Raw genomic sequence first — 14,630 nt, forward strand, 5'->3', positions numbered from 1 at the left:
ATGGCATTTTTCTTCATGAGTCTCTGGGATTGTCTTGGCTCACTGAATTGCTGAGAATAAATAGATTATGCTCAGTTCATCGAGAAATATTGCTGTCACTGTGTACAGTGTTCTTAAAGGTTCTGCTCACTTCACTTTACATCAGTTCGTGTAAGTTAAGAAAGAGATTAACAAGCTGATAGGAAAGCTATTAAACTTAGGAAATATTAATAAGCTGAGAAGAATTTAGAGAACAGCAGACAGGATGATGAAAGGACTCAAGATCATGCTGAATGAAAAGCAGTTGAAGAAACTAGTAGTGGTTAACCTGGAGAAGGAAAGACTTCTAGAGAACATCACAGAAATCTTTTTGTGTTTGAAGTTCTATTCAGAGGAACAGGCATTGCTCCCAAAGAGCAGAACTAGGAGCAGCAAGGAGGAGTGGGGTGGTCAGAGAAATTGCCAAAAGACAAATTTAAACTGAATATGAAGAAATACTAAAAATTCTACTTCTTCTTTGTTGTTCAGTTGTTTCTCACTTGTATCTGACTCTTCCTGATCCCTTTTGGAGTCTTCTTGGCAAAGATACTGGAGTGGTCTGCCATTTCCTTCTCTAGCTCATTTTATTGATGAGGGAACTAAGGCAAACAGGGTGAAGTAACTTGCCCAGGATCATACAACTAGTATCTGAAGCTAGATTTGAACTCAGTCCTCCTGACTCCAGGCCCAGCTCTTTAACCACTGTAACACCATCTGCCCTTAAATATTACAACTTTCCCCAAATGGAATAGATTCTCTAAGAAGATACTGACTTCCTCATCACTGAAGATCATCAAACAAAGGCTAGATGAATTCTTACAATGTAGAAAAGGGATTCTCATTCATGTATGGGCTGGAATAGGTAGTCTTTCTGAGCCTGATCTCTTTTCTAGTATTTGTTTTAATGTTTATATTTATGACCCAGAGCCTGACACACAGGAGGTACTTAATACATGCTTTTTTTTTTTTTTTTTTTTTTTAACCCTTAACTTCTGTGTATTGACTTATAGGTGGAAGAGTGGTAAGGGTGGGCAATGGGGGTCAAGTGACTTTCCCAGAGTCACACAGCTGGGAAGTGTCTGAGGCCGGATTTGAACCTAGGACCTCCTGTCTCTAGGCCTGACTCTCACTCCACTGAGCTACCCAGCTGCTGCCCCCAATACATGCTTTTTGATTGATGATCATTAGACCTCAGGTCATCTAGTCCAACATCTTATTTTACAGAGAAGGAAGCTGAGATCTAAGGACATGGAATGACTCATTTAAGGTACACAGGTGCTAACCATTAGAGGTAAGATTTGAACCCAGGGCCTCTAACTCCAAAGACAGCACTCTTCCCATGTTTCTCATCTCCTCAAAATATTCAGTGTCTCTCTGTTCTTTTCTGGCACAATCCTACCTTTCCAGTCATATCTCAGATTACTCTTCTTGTTCTACTATACACTCTAGCCAAACCAGGCCCTCAGAACAAGCCTTGAGTTCTTTAGACTCTGAGACCTTGTTCACATTCTATCCCTGTGCCTGGAATATTCTTCTTCCCCCTATTAAATTCTTGCCAATTTGCACAACTGTAGGAGGTAAAGCCTGAGACCCTCAGCAACGCTGAAGGCTATACTGCTGCTAATGTCTGTCACATATCACCCTGAGGTTTATAAGCCTCAAACCCCCTTCTTCCCCCCCTCCCCACTAGATATTCCTACAAAATCACTGATGTAATGCATTTTCTTGGGACTCTAAATTAAGCTGTTAATATGTTGATTTATTATTCTATACAAATCATTGTGTAGACTCAATGAGGTAAACAGATTACACTATACCACTTTATCAATCATTTGCTTTTATTGTGTATGTGGAAGCAAGTGTAAAATTCCCCAGCTTGTTTTGCTCTCCCTATAAAGTAAAAGCTATTCTCAATAAACCTTGCCCTGATAGCTAACCACATTAGTGGCCCTCCTGATCCCCATTTGAGTTTGCATCATTTTCCTTACCACCTTTCGAGGACCCCTGACTGTTTGTCAAGCTGGGCTTGACACACAACTAATTTGCACAATGGATAGAGTGGCAAGTCTGGAGACAGGAGGACCTGGGTTCAAATCTGACCTCCAACACTTCCTAGCTGTTTGACCCCGTGCAAACCGTATGACCACCTTTTGTCTAACTTTTGCCTTTCTGTCTTAAGGGTGTTACTAAGACAAAAAGTGAGAATTCTAGGGAGGAGGGGAAATTCTTACCCATCCTTTTCTGTGTAAATACTTTTTTCCCTCTGGGAAACCTTCCCTGATTTTCCTTATTGGTCATGAACTTCATCCTTAGCCCTTACATCACACACTGTCTTTTGTACTTCTCCAATACTCTGATCATACATTATTATATATCAGAGTAATCAATCTTTCCATGTCTTATTCTTCTACTAGGCTCTAACCTCCATGAAGGCAGGAATCAGTCAATCAACAGGCATGTTAGAAATGCTCTATACCAAGCATTCTGCTGGATCCTGGGAGATACAAAGATGGATGATAAAACAATCCCTACTCTCAAGGAGTTTACATTCTATTTTTTATTGTTGTTTTGTCATTTCAGTCATCTTTGACTCTTTGTGACCTCATTTGGGATTTTCTTAGGAAAGATACTAGAATGGGGTATCATTTCCTTTTCCAGCTCATTTTATAGATGAGGAAAGTGAGACAAATGACTTGCCCAAGCTAGTAAGTGTCTGGAGCCAGATTTGAACTTAGACTTCCTGACTCTATGTCCAGTATTCTCTATGCCCTACGATGCCACCTCTCTGCCCTGCTATATTCTATTAGGAGAGACAATATATGCATGTCTGACCATCCACAGATTAGATCTAGAGGATAAGATTTGGACCTGTGATTTCACTGATACATAGAGGGATCCCATAGGGAAATTCCCTATCTCAGAGAAGGTCAACACCTACACATCTTATAACATCTTAGAGAGTTGCCTAGAGCTCTGAAAGATTAAATGATTTGCCCAAGGTCATACAGTCAATAAGCATAAAAAAATAAGTCTTGAAGCTATCTCTTCCTGACCCTGAGGCTAGTTCTGTCTCCACTATGGAACACTGTCTCCCATACAAATTAAACACAAAATAAATACCAGGTAGTGTACTAATTATTCTGGAGATCAAAAAGGCTTCATGTAGAAGTTGGCGCTTGAGCTTCAGCTTGAAGGATGTGAGGAATTCTATGAGAGGGAGGTGAGATGGGACTATCAGACACGGGGGACAGCAAGTGTAACAATGACAGGAGGAAGCAGCTAGGGGGTTCAGTGGATTGAGAACCAGTCCTAGAAATGGGAGATCCCAGGTTCAAATCTGGCCTCAGACCCTTCCTAGCTGTGTGACTCTGGGCAAGTCACTTAACCTCCATTGCCTAGCCCTTACCACTCTTCTGCCTTGGAACCAACATAGTATTGATTTTAAGATGGAAGGTAAAGATTTTTTTTTAGTAGTGATGGGAGATAGACCAACACTGTACAAAGTAGGAGCTAAATAAATTTGCGTAATTGAATTCTAATTTTTTCTTTTTCTTTTTTAAACCCTTACCTTCCATCTTGGAGTCGATACTATGTAAGGGCTAGGCAATGGAGGTTAAGGGACTTGCCCAGGGTCACACAATTGGGAAGTGTCTAAAGCCAGATTTGAATCCAGGACCTCCCATCTCTGGCCTGACTCTCAATCCACTGAGCCACCCCACTGCCCCCTGCTTAACTGAATTCTAAGACACTTCCCAAAGCTTGGGGCTCCCAGACCCTCTGGATATAGACTTCTTGGAAAATGTTTCCTTGTCCACAACAAGTTCTCAGCCTATTAAACATTAATCAACTGAAGGTCAGGGCAAGACCCTTATCAGGAACTCTGGCCTTTCCCAAAGTGTGATTTTAACCTTGGCTCAGACCCCAGGCTAGGACACCTGTATATAAGAACCCTTCTAAGTGGCCACATCGGTCACACACTCCCTATACCGGCACCATGTTGGGCTCTGTCCTCCTCATTGCGTTCCTGGGCTATGGTAAGCTGGGAGCCAGAGACTGACTGGATTCTCCTTCCCTGAGCCATAGATTAGCAGCAATGTGGATTATCTAGACCAGGGGTTGGCAACGTATGGCTCTCGAGCCATATCTGGCTCTTTTGAGGGCCAGATGTGGCTCTTTCTGCAGGAGCCATAAAGTCAATTTTTTTTCAGGCACTGTTACAGGAGCAGCACTGTGAGCACTGTACGGCTCTCACGAAATTACATTTTAAAAAATGTGGCGTTTATGGCTCTCACGGCCAAAAAGGTTGCCGACCCCTGCTCTAGAGACACCTCCCAGACCATTAATCTGGGACTGTCTTGCCATCTAGTACTTCTACTTAGAACGATCCAACTGGAGAAAGAGACAGACCTATCTCCACTTCACTTCTCTACCCACCCCATCCCTCTCATGGCTCACGTTCACTTCTCTGATATCTCTTTCAGCCTCCAGCTGTGGTGTTCCCAGCTACATGCCCAACCTGGCCACCCGGGTAGTGGGAGGAGATGACGCCAGGCCTCACAGCTGGCCCTGGCAGGTAAGGAAATCAGGTGTAATGCAGTGGGAAGAATGGCAGTCTTGGAGTCAGAGGTTCTGCCTGCCTGCATTGGGTCTTATTTCTTTCCCTTATTAGCTAGGTCACACTTCATCACTTACAGAGAACCAAATCTCATTTTTCTAGAAGCATGAAATTTCAACACACCTCAACCTACCTCATCTGAATCTATAAAATATGAACTGATGATTACTGAATTATGGAGCTAGATGGTTCAGTATATAGAGTGCTGGATCTAGAATCAGGAGGACTTGAGTTCAACTTACTAGCCATGTGACCCTACTCGAGTCGCTTAACCTTGTTTGCCTCAGTTTCCTTATCTGTCCAATGAGTTCAAGAAGGAAATGGCAAACCACTCCAGGACCTTTGCCAAGAAAACCGCAAATGGAGTCATCAAAAGTCAGACACGGCTAATCAACTAAATAACAAAAAATAATTGAATTAAATTCTACCCAGGTTTGTTATAAAGTACTTAGGAGAGCAGGATCTGGGCTTGTAATTTCATTGATATATTGATATTCCCAGGTGAGGAAGCTCTCTCTACCAACACAGACTGGCCCCTTCTCTTCAAGAGTTGTCTGGGGCCATGAAAGGCTGTGCCTTGCCCATAGTCACATATCTAGCATGTAACAGAAGCTGGATTTGAACCCAAAGCTTGCTAGTTTTGAGACCAGCTCTCAATCCACTAGGCTATACTGCCTCTCATCCTGAAACATTATGTATATGTGAGCTATTAAGGAAGTTTCTAGACCTATCCCAACAGAGGGAGACTGGCAGTGTGGTTCAGTAGAAAGAATGGAGTGTAATACAAGAGGGCTAGCATCAGGGACAGCTGTAGATTGCAAGCTTAGAGAGAGGAGGTCCTAGGTTCAAATTTGACCTTGGACACTTGCTAGCTATATGACCCTGAGCAAGTCACTTAAACTCCATTGTCTAGCCCTTACCACTCTTCTGCCTTGAAACCAATACAGTATATTGATTGTAAGGTAAGGATTTAAAAAAATAAAAAAGAGTGCTAGTATGAGAGATAAACAACACTGAGTTCAAATCCTAATTTTCCCAATACATCTGCTGTAGTTGGGGTTCTTTTTTCCACTTGCTTTATTCCACTGGCCATTGGTTTTTCTTATTTGTAAAATGAGAAAGTTGGATCAAATGCCCTTTGGGTTCCTTTCCTCCACATCTATGATCTAAAATTGTTGGGGGGGTTTAAGTTAGAACAGCAGCCGGGGATCCTGGGTCCCATGTCCTGCCTGAGATGTGTCTCTTTCTCACCATCCCTTCATGCTGGCAGGTCTCCCTCCAGTACCTTAAGGATGACACCTTTAGACACACCTGCGGAGGGAGCCTGATCTCCAGCCAGCATGTCCTGACTGCCGCCCACTGCATCAGGTGAGTCCATCCCTGAGCCATGTGTCCTACTGCACAGAGAAAGATGCTGGGGGTCAGTCTCTCTTCCCTCCGTCTCTGTAATGGCATCTGAAAGCTGCCTAGATAACATTTATAGGATTAGTTTAAAAACAAACAAACATGGAATCTCAAAGCTGGAGAAAAACTTCAAGTCCTCCTGGTTCAACCTGCTTCCAAATACAAAGATCTTCAGGTATTCAGGATGGTTTGAAGGTTGAAATTATTATCAAGTCAAGTAAAAATTTTGTTAGCTTTTATACTTTTGGAAAAACCAGAGCTCCAGCAAATATCCAAATAATTGAAGTCCCCTATGAGGACTTAAAACCTCCAACCACTATTCCAGGAGGGTTGGAGATGAGACTTTGTAAACTCTTCATCTAGTTCTTCTTTCTGACTAGGTGGTCTCTAGTATAGACCAAACACTGACCCCCTCAATCTCACAGCTAATAATGTATTGGTCAAAACGTAAAACTGGCTTCAAGTGTCATATGCTTCTCGGGAGAGCGCTTCTGCTGCTGAGACAAAATCTACCTTCCATAGACTCCATCCATTGGTCTTAGTTTTCTCCTTTAGGATCTTAATCTAATCCTTCTTCCCTTACGGCATCTCAGACATTTGAAGATAATGATCATGCCTTCTCTCTTCTCTCAGTTTTCAGAGAGCGTGATGGGGATGAGGCTTAGTGGAACAAGTGTTTGTTGAACTGAATTAAAGGTTTATGGTCCATGAATGAACCAGGACCCAAAGTTAACCAGCTTCCCTCTCCATTCCCTTTATTCAGCAAAGACAAAACCTACCGAGTGATGTTGGGCAAGAATAACCTGGTGGAGGAAGAGGCTGGCTCAGTGGCAGCAGCTGTGGATACCATTTTTGTTCATGAGAAGTGGAACTCCTTCCTGGTGCGGTAAGTGGTCTCCATGCTGGTACCTTTGCCCCACTAGACATGGAGACAGCTTTCAAGGCTAGGACTAGAAGTAAGCCACACTTACTCTGACTAGGTACTGGAGATTATAATGACTCCAATCCTCTCCCCACTATTAAAATTCTCACCTATAAGAGTAATGGCAAATTTTTATTATTTTAAAAACCCTTACCTTACATCTTAGAATCAATACTGTGTATTGGTCCCAAGGCAAAAGAGGGGGTTAAATGACTTGTCCAGGGTGACACAGCTAGGAAGAGTCTGAGGTCAGGTTGGAACCCAGGATCTCCCATCTCTAGGCCTGGCTTTCAATCCACTGAGCCACCCAGCTGCCCCCCATGCCATTTAATTTTAACCTCATGACAGCAAAATTTGAACCCAGTACCTCTCATCTTTAGGCTTGACTCTCAATCCATTGAGTTACCTAACTGCCTCATTTTTATTTTTTTAGACCCTTACCATCCATCTTAGAATCAATAAGTATAGTTATGCCTACCACATCATGACTTCTCCCGCCATGGTTTCGATATATGGCGGGTCCCTAATAGCCCATTTTTATATAAAGTTCTAAGATGAACAGAGAGCTTTCCCTTTAGGATCCTTCAGAGGTAAGTCAAGCTCCATTTTACAGATGGGAAAGGTGAAGTCCAAAGATCTGTGGTCAGATAGCAAGTCAGCGGCCAAGCTAGAGAAATCTTGTGAGTTCTTACTTAAGGCTCTTTCATCCTAAAGAGGGAAGGAAGCAGGGGAGATTCTCCCCATCTCTCCTCATCTCCCAGGACCAGATTTCATCCCACCACAGTCCCAGTGGAAGCTAAGCTGCTTAAGGGCAGGGACAGGGACATTTTTCACCTCTCTATCGCCTGTGCCAAGCATAGGCTCATGCACATAGTAGTTTCTTATCCATATTTCCAGAACTAAATTCTTGAATTCTGCTCCTAGCAATGACATTGCCCTCATCAAGCTGGCTGAACCTGTGGAACTGAGTGATACCATCCAGGTGGCCTGCCTGCCCCCAGAGAGCTCCCTGCTGGCTCAGGACTATCCTTGCTATGTGACTGGCTGGGGACGCCTCTGGAGTAAGTGCAAGACTCTCCGGATCCCTTTTAGCCATCCTTTCTGGAAGGGGAGGAGCACGTATCATCAAATTCCACTGACCAGGCAGTTAAGCTCTCATACCAAAATGTTGGAGCTCCAGGAAGTAATCTGGACTAGTTAATCAAGGGAGGTTTTCTGGAGGAAATGGCCTCCAAGATGCATAGCTTGTGTGTCTAGTCCTTGTCCTAGTTTCAAAACTCCTTTGCCCCTATCATCTCAACTTACTTTCCTGGCATCCCTGTGGAATACAAGTTGTGTGGTTAAGGAAATCAAGACCTAGGGCAATTCAATAATTTACCCAAGATCTCATACAATCAATCAGTGGAAGGGTTCAATGAATTCAGGAGCAGCAGCTTCCATCAAGGCATTATAGCTCCTAGAAAGACAAATCTATCAGAACGGCAGGACAGTGACTTGTTCCTGGACTGTTCCTCTCTGAATTCAGCCATATGGCGCTGCTCTCCACCACTCTGGCTGCTCATTATTTTGGTTGTGTCCATTCTAGAGCCCCTAGAAATGATTAAAGAACTTTAGATGTGGTCTGGCCACATCAGAGAACAGTGCAATTCCTAACTGTGATCCTGAAGAAATCATCTAGGGCTACTGTCTTCATGTATAAAATGAAGGGTTCGTTGAAATGATCACTAAGGATCCTTTCTGTTCTGACATTCTGTGTTCTAAGGTTCCTTCCTACCTCTCACATTCTGTGTTCTAAGGACCCTCCAAGTTCTCACATTCTGTGGTCTGAGGGCCCTTTCCAACTGTGACAGTCTATGTTCTAAGGGACCTACTAGCTTTAACGTTCTGTGACCTAATATCCTTTCCAATTCTATCATTCTGTGTTTGAAGGCCCCTTTCAGCTCTGAGGTTCTAGGTTCTAAAGCCCCTTCTAGATTGGACATTCTCCATTCTAAGGCTTCTCCCAGATTTAAACTTATATGTTCTAAAGCTCCTTATAGTTCTGATATTCTGTGTTCTAAGGTTCATCCCAACTCTCATATTTCTGTGTTGTAAAGACCCTTCCAGGTTATGCTTTCTCTGTTCTAAAGCCTCTCTCCATTCTGCCATTTTTCCTATCATTTTCTACAGTGGACATTGGGCTTCCATTAACCTAGAAAGAATAAGATCACCTAAGTTCTGAGATGTCCCTCACAAGGGATATGAGTCCTCTCACCATGTATAATTCCTTTGAGTTTCTGCCAATCCCCTGCGCTTGAAGCCCCATTATCTTCCTCACAACTCCATAAGAGTCTGAGGCAGACAGGTTCTAGGACCATGATCACGAGATCTTGTTCTCTCTTTCCCTAGCCAATGGCCCCATTGCTGATAATCTCCAACAAGGCCTACTGCCCATAGTGGACCATGCTACATGCACCAAGAGTGACTGGTGGGGTGCCATGGTGACCCAAAAAATGGTGTGTGCTGGAGGAGATGGCGTCATCTCAGCCTGCAATGTGAGTCATAGTCCCGTACGGCAAGCCCAGGGTTGGGGGAAACTGGGCCTGCTGGGAGAGAATGGTGTTAACTCAAAGAGCTCTTAACTCCCTAACACTGGCACAGGGAGACCATCTAGTATACCCTTTCCCAGAAGGAGGGAAACAAACCAGACGAGTCTGGAGTCATAGATACTGCTTCATCTGCCATAATCAAACTTGTTAAACAGTGGACCAGCTGCTGAAGTAGAAGGTGTCCAGCCTCTCTCCCCTTCCCAAACCTCCCAACATTATCACTCATTATTCCTTTTGGAAAACCAATCATTCCCTTCCAAACACCCTTTCCTGTTCCCTCCCTATCCCCCCAAATAGGCACAGACTATCCGAAACATCATGATATCGTGGGGGAAATGTTTTGCAAACCATAAAAGCCAATGACAATTGTTTTAGTTGGCACCATCAGTCACACCTCCAATATTTTTAGTATCATTCACTTCTTTATCACCAACGCCAACCAGGCTGATCACCACCAGCATCCTCATCACTATCAACACCACTAATTTCATCACTGTCATCCCAACTCCCCACCTACATTACTCTATATCTCCATCATCGGAGGAGACAGGACAAGGATAAATGTTTTGATAGTGCCCACTGTGTGCTAGGTACCATCCTAAGTACCTTACAAATATTATCTCATTTGGAAACCACCACCATCTCCATCTCCATTACTTTCTCTACCACTAGCATCATCTTTTTTTAAACCCTTACCTTCTCGTCTTAGAATCAATACTGTGTACTGGTTCTAAGGCAGAAGAGAGGTAAGGGCTGGACAGTGGGGTTTAAGTGACTTGTCCAGGGTCACACAGCTAAGAAGTATCTGAGGACAGAGTTGAACTTAATACCTCCCCCACCATCATTATCTTTATTACCACCAATCCCACTACCATTTCTAGTCTCATCATGAGTCCTCCCGCCAATACCAATATTGAAAAAACAAGTTGTTCAACGAGGCCATACTTCATATCCTCCCATCTCTGAATAATATTCGGCATTTTAGAGATGATGAAAGGAGAGCTGGGAGTAGTTGGAGAAATCAAGGCACAAAGAAAGGCACTAATTACCCAAAGTCACCCAGGAAACCAAGGCTATTTCAAGGTAGCCAAAGTTCCCTGCTGCTTGGAGGAACAGAAAGCATCTGTTGGTGGCTATGAGTTGCCTGACAACCAATGCTCTTGTTTCTTGGGGATAGGGAGACTCAGGTGGACCCCTGAACTGTCAGGCTGCAAATGGAGCCTGGGAAGTGAGAGGTATTGTGAGTTTTGGTTCTGGCTTGGGCTGCAACACATCTAAGAAGCCCACAGTCTTCACCCAGGTCTCTCAGTACATCGACTGGATTAATGAGGTGGGTCCATTCACTTAATTATTCATTTCTATATCTAGCCATTCACTTAGCCATACCACAAGAACAATAAGAAGCTAAACTGAGGGATGGAGGGGGATGGAGGCTTTTTCAGAGCATAGAAGCCAATTGGGAAAGGGCAAAATTGAGGATCGGGGAAGGAGTGGGAAACTGGGTGAGGATAGAGACAGGAAATTCATTAAGAGAGCCTGGGGTTCAGTGAGGGGAAAGAGGGTTTGAAGATGAGAGTAAAAGGTTCAGCAAGGCAATATGGTCTCAAAAAAGAATGTGAGGGACTCAGTGAAGAAGGATGAGACCTCAGTAATAGAATGGAGGTTCGGTGAAGAAGAGGAATGGCTCCAGGTGGGGGTGAGGGGGTCCAAGAGCACAACCAATGGGAATGGGGTTCAGTTCCAAGACTGGAGATCAGGTTGGGGATAAGGCCTAAGTGTGGGAAGCAGGGATCAGTGAGTGCATTGGGGCTCAGTAAAAAGTTGGGAACTCAGTATAAGGTTGTGGGTTCAATAAGGGTATGAAAGCTCAGTGAACCATTGAAGGCTTAGCAAGGAAATGGAGGCGCAAGGAGGAAGATGTGGGGTTTAGGAAGATATGGAGGTTTAGGAAAGGAGCTCAGGGTGCAAGAAGAGACAGGATCCAAATGAAGAGTTTGAAGGTTCAGTAAGGATGATGAGGAAATGAAGGCTCAGTGACTTGAAGGGGCCCAGTGGATGTCCAGGTAATAGAATAACACAGAATAGGGTAGGAGAAGCCAAAACTCAAGTCTTCTGAGTCCTGGACTGAAGTCTTATCTTCAAACCATTCTCTGTTTCTCCAGAAAATGCTGCTCTGAGCAATCAGAGGCTTCTCTCCTGGAAACCCCCTGGATGCTACTCAATCAACCTTCCCATTTGGCCATGTTTCCCCCATCTTGGATTTTCAATAAAGTTTCCTCTCCTGTATATTCACTTAGTTATTTGGTTGTCTATCTTGACAGGCCCTCGGGTCAAGGTTCTCTGATGGGGCCTGCTCACTCCCTGGAATACAGCCCCCCTCCTACAAAAATTACTCAGACAGATTAATAAACTTGATTAGATTTAGAGCTCTGAGGGGACCCTAATCTTCATCCAGTCCAAGCCCCTCATGTATAAGAATATATATAAGGAAACTAAGATCTACAGAGAGGAAGTGACCGATTACTGTAGGATACTATATAAGCTGTTCTTCATAACTTCTTGTTCATTTGTGACTGAATCTGTGACCCCATTTGAGGTTTTCTTGGCAAAGATTCTGCAATGGTTTGCCATTTCCTTCTTCAGCTCATTTTACAGATGAGGAAACTGAGGCAAACAGGATTAAGTGACTTGCTCAGGGTCACATGGCTAGTAAATGTCTGAGGCCAGGCCTAACACTCTATCCACTGTGCCATCTAGCTGCCCAAATCATAATTTGGCCCCTTCCTTAATTTTCAATATTCTTACATTTGGAACTCTGTGCTCCAGATACATTGACCTTCCTGAAGTACTTCAAACTCAGCATTCCATATCCCATCTCTGTGACTTCAAAATAGCTAGACCTCTGACCAGGAATATTTTCTTTTCTTTTTTTTTCAAACCCTTAACTTCCATCTTAGAATCAATACTAAGTATCGGTTACAAGGGAAAAGAGTAGTAAGGACTCAGTAGCTAGGGTTAAATGGCTTGCCCAGGGTCACACAGCTCCATCTAGGTGTCCATTAGGAACACTTTCCTTCCTCATCTCTGCCTCTTCATTCTTAAGTCCCAGTTCAAATCCTACCTTCCACCCTGTCAGCTAGTGCCTTCCACTCTGATATTATTTAACATTTCTCAGTGCCTATTCTTTTATAAATCTATTTATTTGCATGTTATCTCCTCCATTAGAATGAGAGCTCCCAGAGGGCAGGAATCGTGTTTTTGCCATTCTCTATATCCCTCCCACTTAGGATAGTATCTGGCATAATGCTTGTTGATTTATTGGCTGACTAACTAATGAACTCTTCAAGGTGACAAGTATCAGAACTGAGATTCACACCCAGGGCCTCTGACTCTAAATCACTTGCTTTTTCTATGAAAACTGTGCTGTCAACTCCCTGCTAGGCTCCAAGATGACTTGTGCAGCCTCCTCCCCACCCCCTGCCAAAAAAATATGGGATGGTCAGGTGAGGGGCAAAGTCAGATGAGAAGGGGTGATGGTGATGGTGTATACCAAGGAGAAGCTTCCTCCAGGCCCAAACAGAGGTACCAGAAGACTGTATAATTCCCAGGTCTTATTATTATTCAGTCATGTGAAACTCTTTGTGACCCTAATGGGGTTTTTTTTGGGCAAAGATATTGGAGTGGTTTGCCATTTTCTTCTCCAGCTCATTTTATAGATGAAGAAACTGAGGCAAACAAGGTTAAGTGACTTGCCCAGAGTCATACAGCTAATAAGTATATGAGGCCAGATTTGAATTCAAGAAGAGGAGTCTTCCTAACTCCAGCCTAAGCACTCTACCCACTGTGCTACCTAGCTGATAAGGAGGCAATAGTGTATAGAACTAATAGCCATCACCCTCAATTCTCTAGGTGCTGAAGGTCAACCCCTTAGGAAGTGTCAGAGCCACTCATCTGGCTCCAAGTAAAGTATTCTTTCTACTTTGACATGCTGCCTCTAAACATAGAAATCACTAATGTAATATTGCTTTTATTATAGTTAAAAGATATTTAGCTTGTTTTATGAATTATCTTAATTTAAGTCATTGGTGAATTATAATTTATTTCAGCCTTGGCTATTGCAAATAAAACCAGCGTTACAGAGGATTTAGTGGTACAGGAAAAAAAACACTCGCTATCATTGTTTAAAGAAAGAATAAATCATTCTGGGGTAAAATGTCAGGGAAGGCTTCTTGCAGGATGTAGGACTCAGCAAAGGCCATTCACACCTCCACACCCAGCATGGCTGTATTATACATTGTATACAGTCCTTCAGAGCCACAACTAAGATAGGGCAAGCAGGACTTTGTCCCAAGTGCCAAAATTTCATTGCATAATGCTTTATCGGGTCGTTTGTTCTAGAGGCTAAATTCCTTGCCATCTCTAGAGTTGGGATGGGGGCAGAGTTGGGGGTGAGGAGTGGAAAGATGGGAAAGGGAGATGGGAGTAAGATAAACTACTAGTAGAAGGTGGTGTAGAGAGAAGTAAGGGGAAGGGAATGGGTTGCCCTAGTTTTCTGCTGTTACTACACTGACCCAAGATCCAAGGGATTTGGGAAGAGAAGATGGGGCCAAAAGAAGGATTAGAGGAGGACCTTGTCCTCCAAGATTTGGGTATACAGTGAAAAGGTAAGGTAGTATGAGGGGAAAGAACCCATGAGGGGGCCTATATCACCAGGACTGACAGATGTGCAGATTGTATGCACAATGCGCAGATGCAATTTCTCCATGTGAAGGAGGTTCGGGAGCCTGCTTCCAGCAGGAGAATTCCATAGTGTTTTATGCGCCAGTTCCCCATTATACCTATATACTACTTCTTGATAAAGAGGTGAGATGCTTGAGATCAGGAAAGAGACATGCATTTTTGGACAAGGCCACTATTTTGTGTCTGCTTGACTATATGTATTGTTAAGAAGGGGTTTTGGTCTAAAAGGTATAAATAAAGGTATTGATGGAAGGAAGGAAGGAAGGAAGGAAGGAAGGAAGGAAGGAAGGAAGGAAGGAAGGAAGGAAGGAAGAAAAAAGAAAGGAAGGAAGGAAGGAAGAAA

General features: G+C 43.4%; 1 protein-coding gene across 1 annotated transcript; it reads left to right on the forward strand.

The window, feature by feature from the left end:
• Positions 1-4,012: 4,012 nt before the first annotated feature.
• CTRC (chymotrypsin C) lies at positions 4,013-11,796 on the forward strand. The gene is made up of 8 exons (XM_044671282.1): positions 4,013-4,052; positions 4,500-4,591; positions 5,904-6,001; positions 6,801-6,923; positions 7,884-8,020; positions 9,348-9,493; positions 10,725-10,877; positions 11,710-11,796. The coding sequence occupies exons 1-8, from the start codon at positions 4,013-4,015 to the stop codon at positions 11,722-11,724; spliced, it is 804 nt and encodes a 267-aa protein (XP_044527217.1). The 3' UTR covers positions 11,725-11,796.
• Positions 11,797-14,630: the final 2,834 nt, after the last annotated feature.

Source organism: Gracilinanus agilis, chromosome 3, assembly GCF_016433145.1.
Source record: "Gracilinanus agilis isolate LMUSP501 chromosome 3, AgileGrace, whole genome shotgun sequence".
NCBI classification, from domain to species: domain Eukaryota; kingdom Metazoa; phylum Chordata; class Mammalia; order Didelphimorphia; family Didelphidae; genus Gracilinanus; species Gracilinanus agilis.

What these genes read in the sequence shown, in the direction of transcription:
- CTRC (XM_044671282.1), top strand. Translation starts at nt 4,013, where the DNA reads ATGTTGGGCTCTGTCCTCCTCATTGCGTTCCTGGGCTATG. An exon ending in CATTGCGTTCCTGGGCTATG is followed by an intron (nt 4,053 to 4,499) that starts GTAAGCTGGGAG and finishes TATCTCTTTCAG; the next exon opens with CCTCCAGCTGTGGTGTTCCC. An exon ending in GCGTCATCTCAGCCTGCAAT is followed by an intron (nt 9,494 to 10,724) that starts GTGAGTCATAGT and finishes TCTTGGGGATAG; the next exon opens with GGAGACTCAGGTGGACCCCT.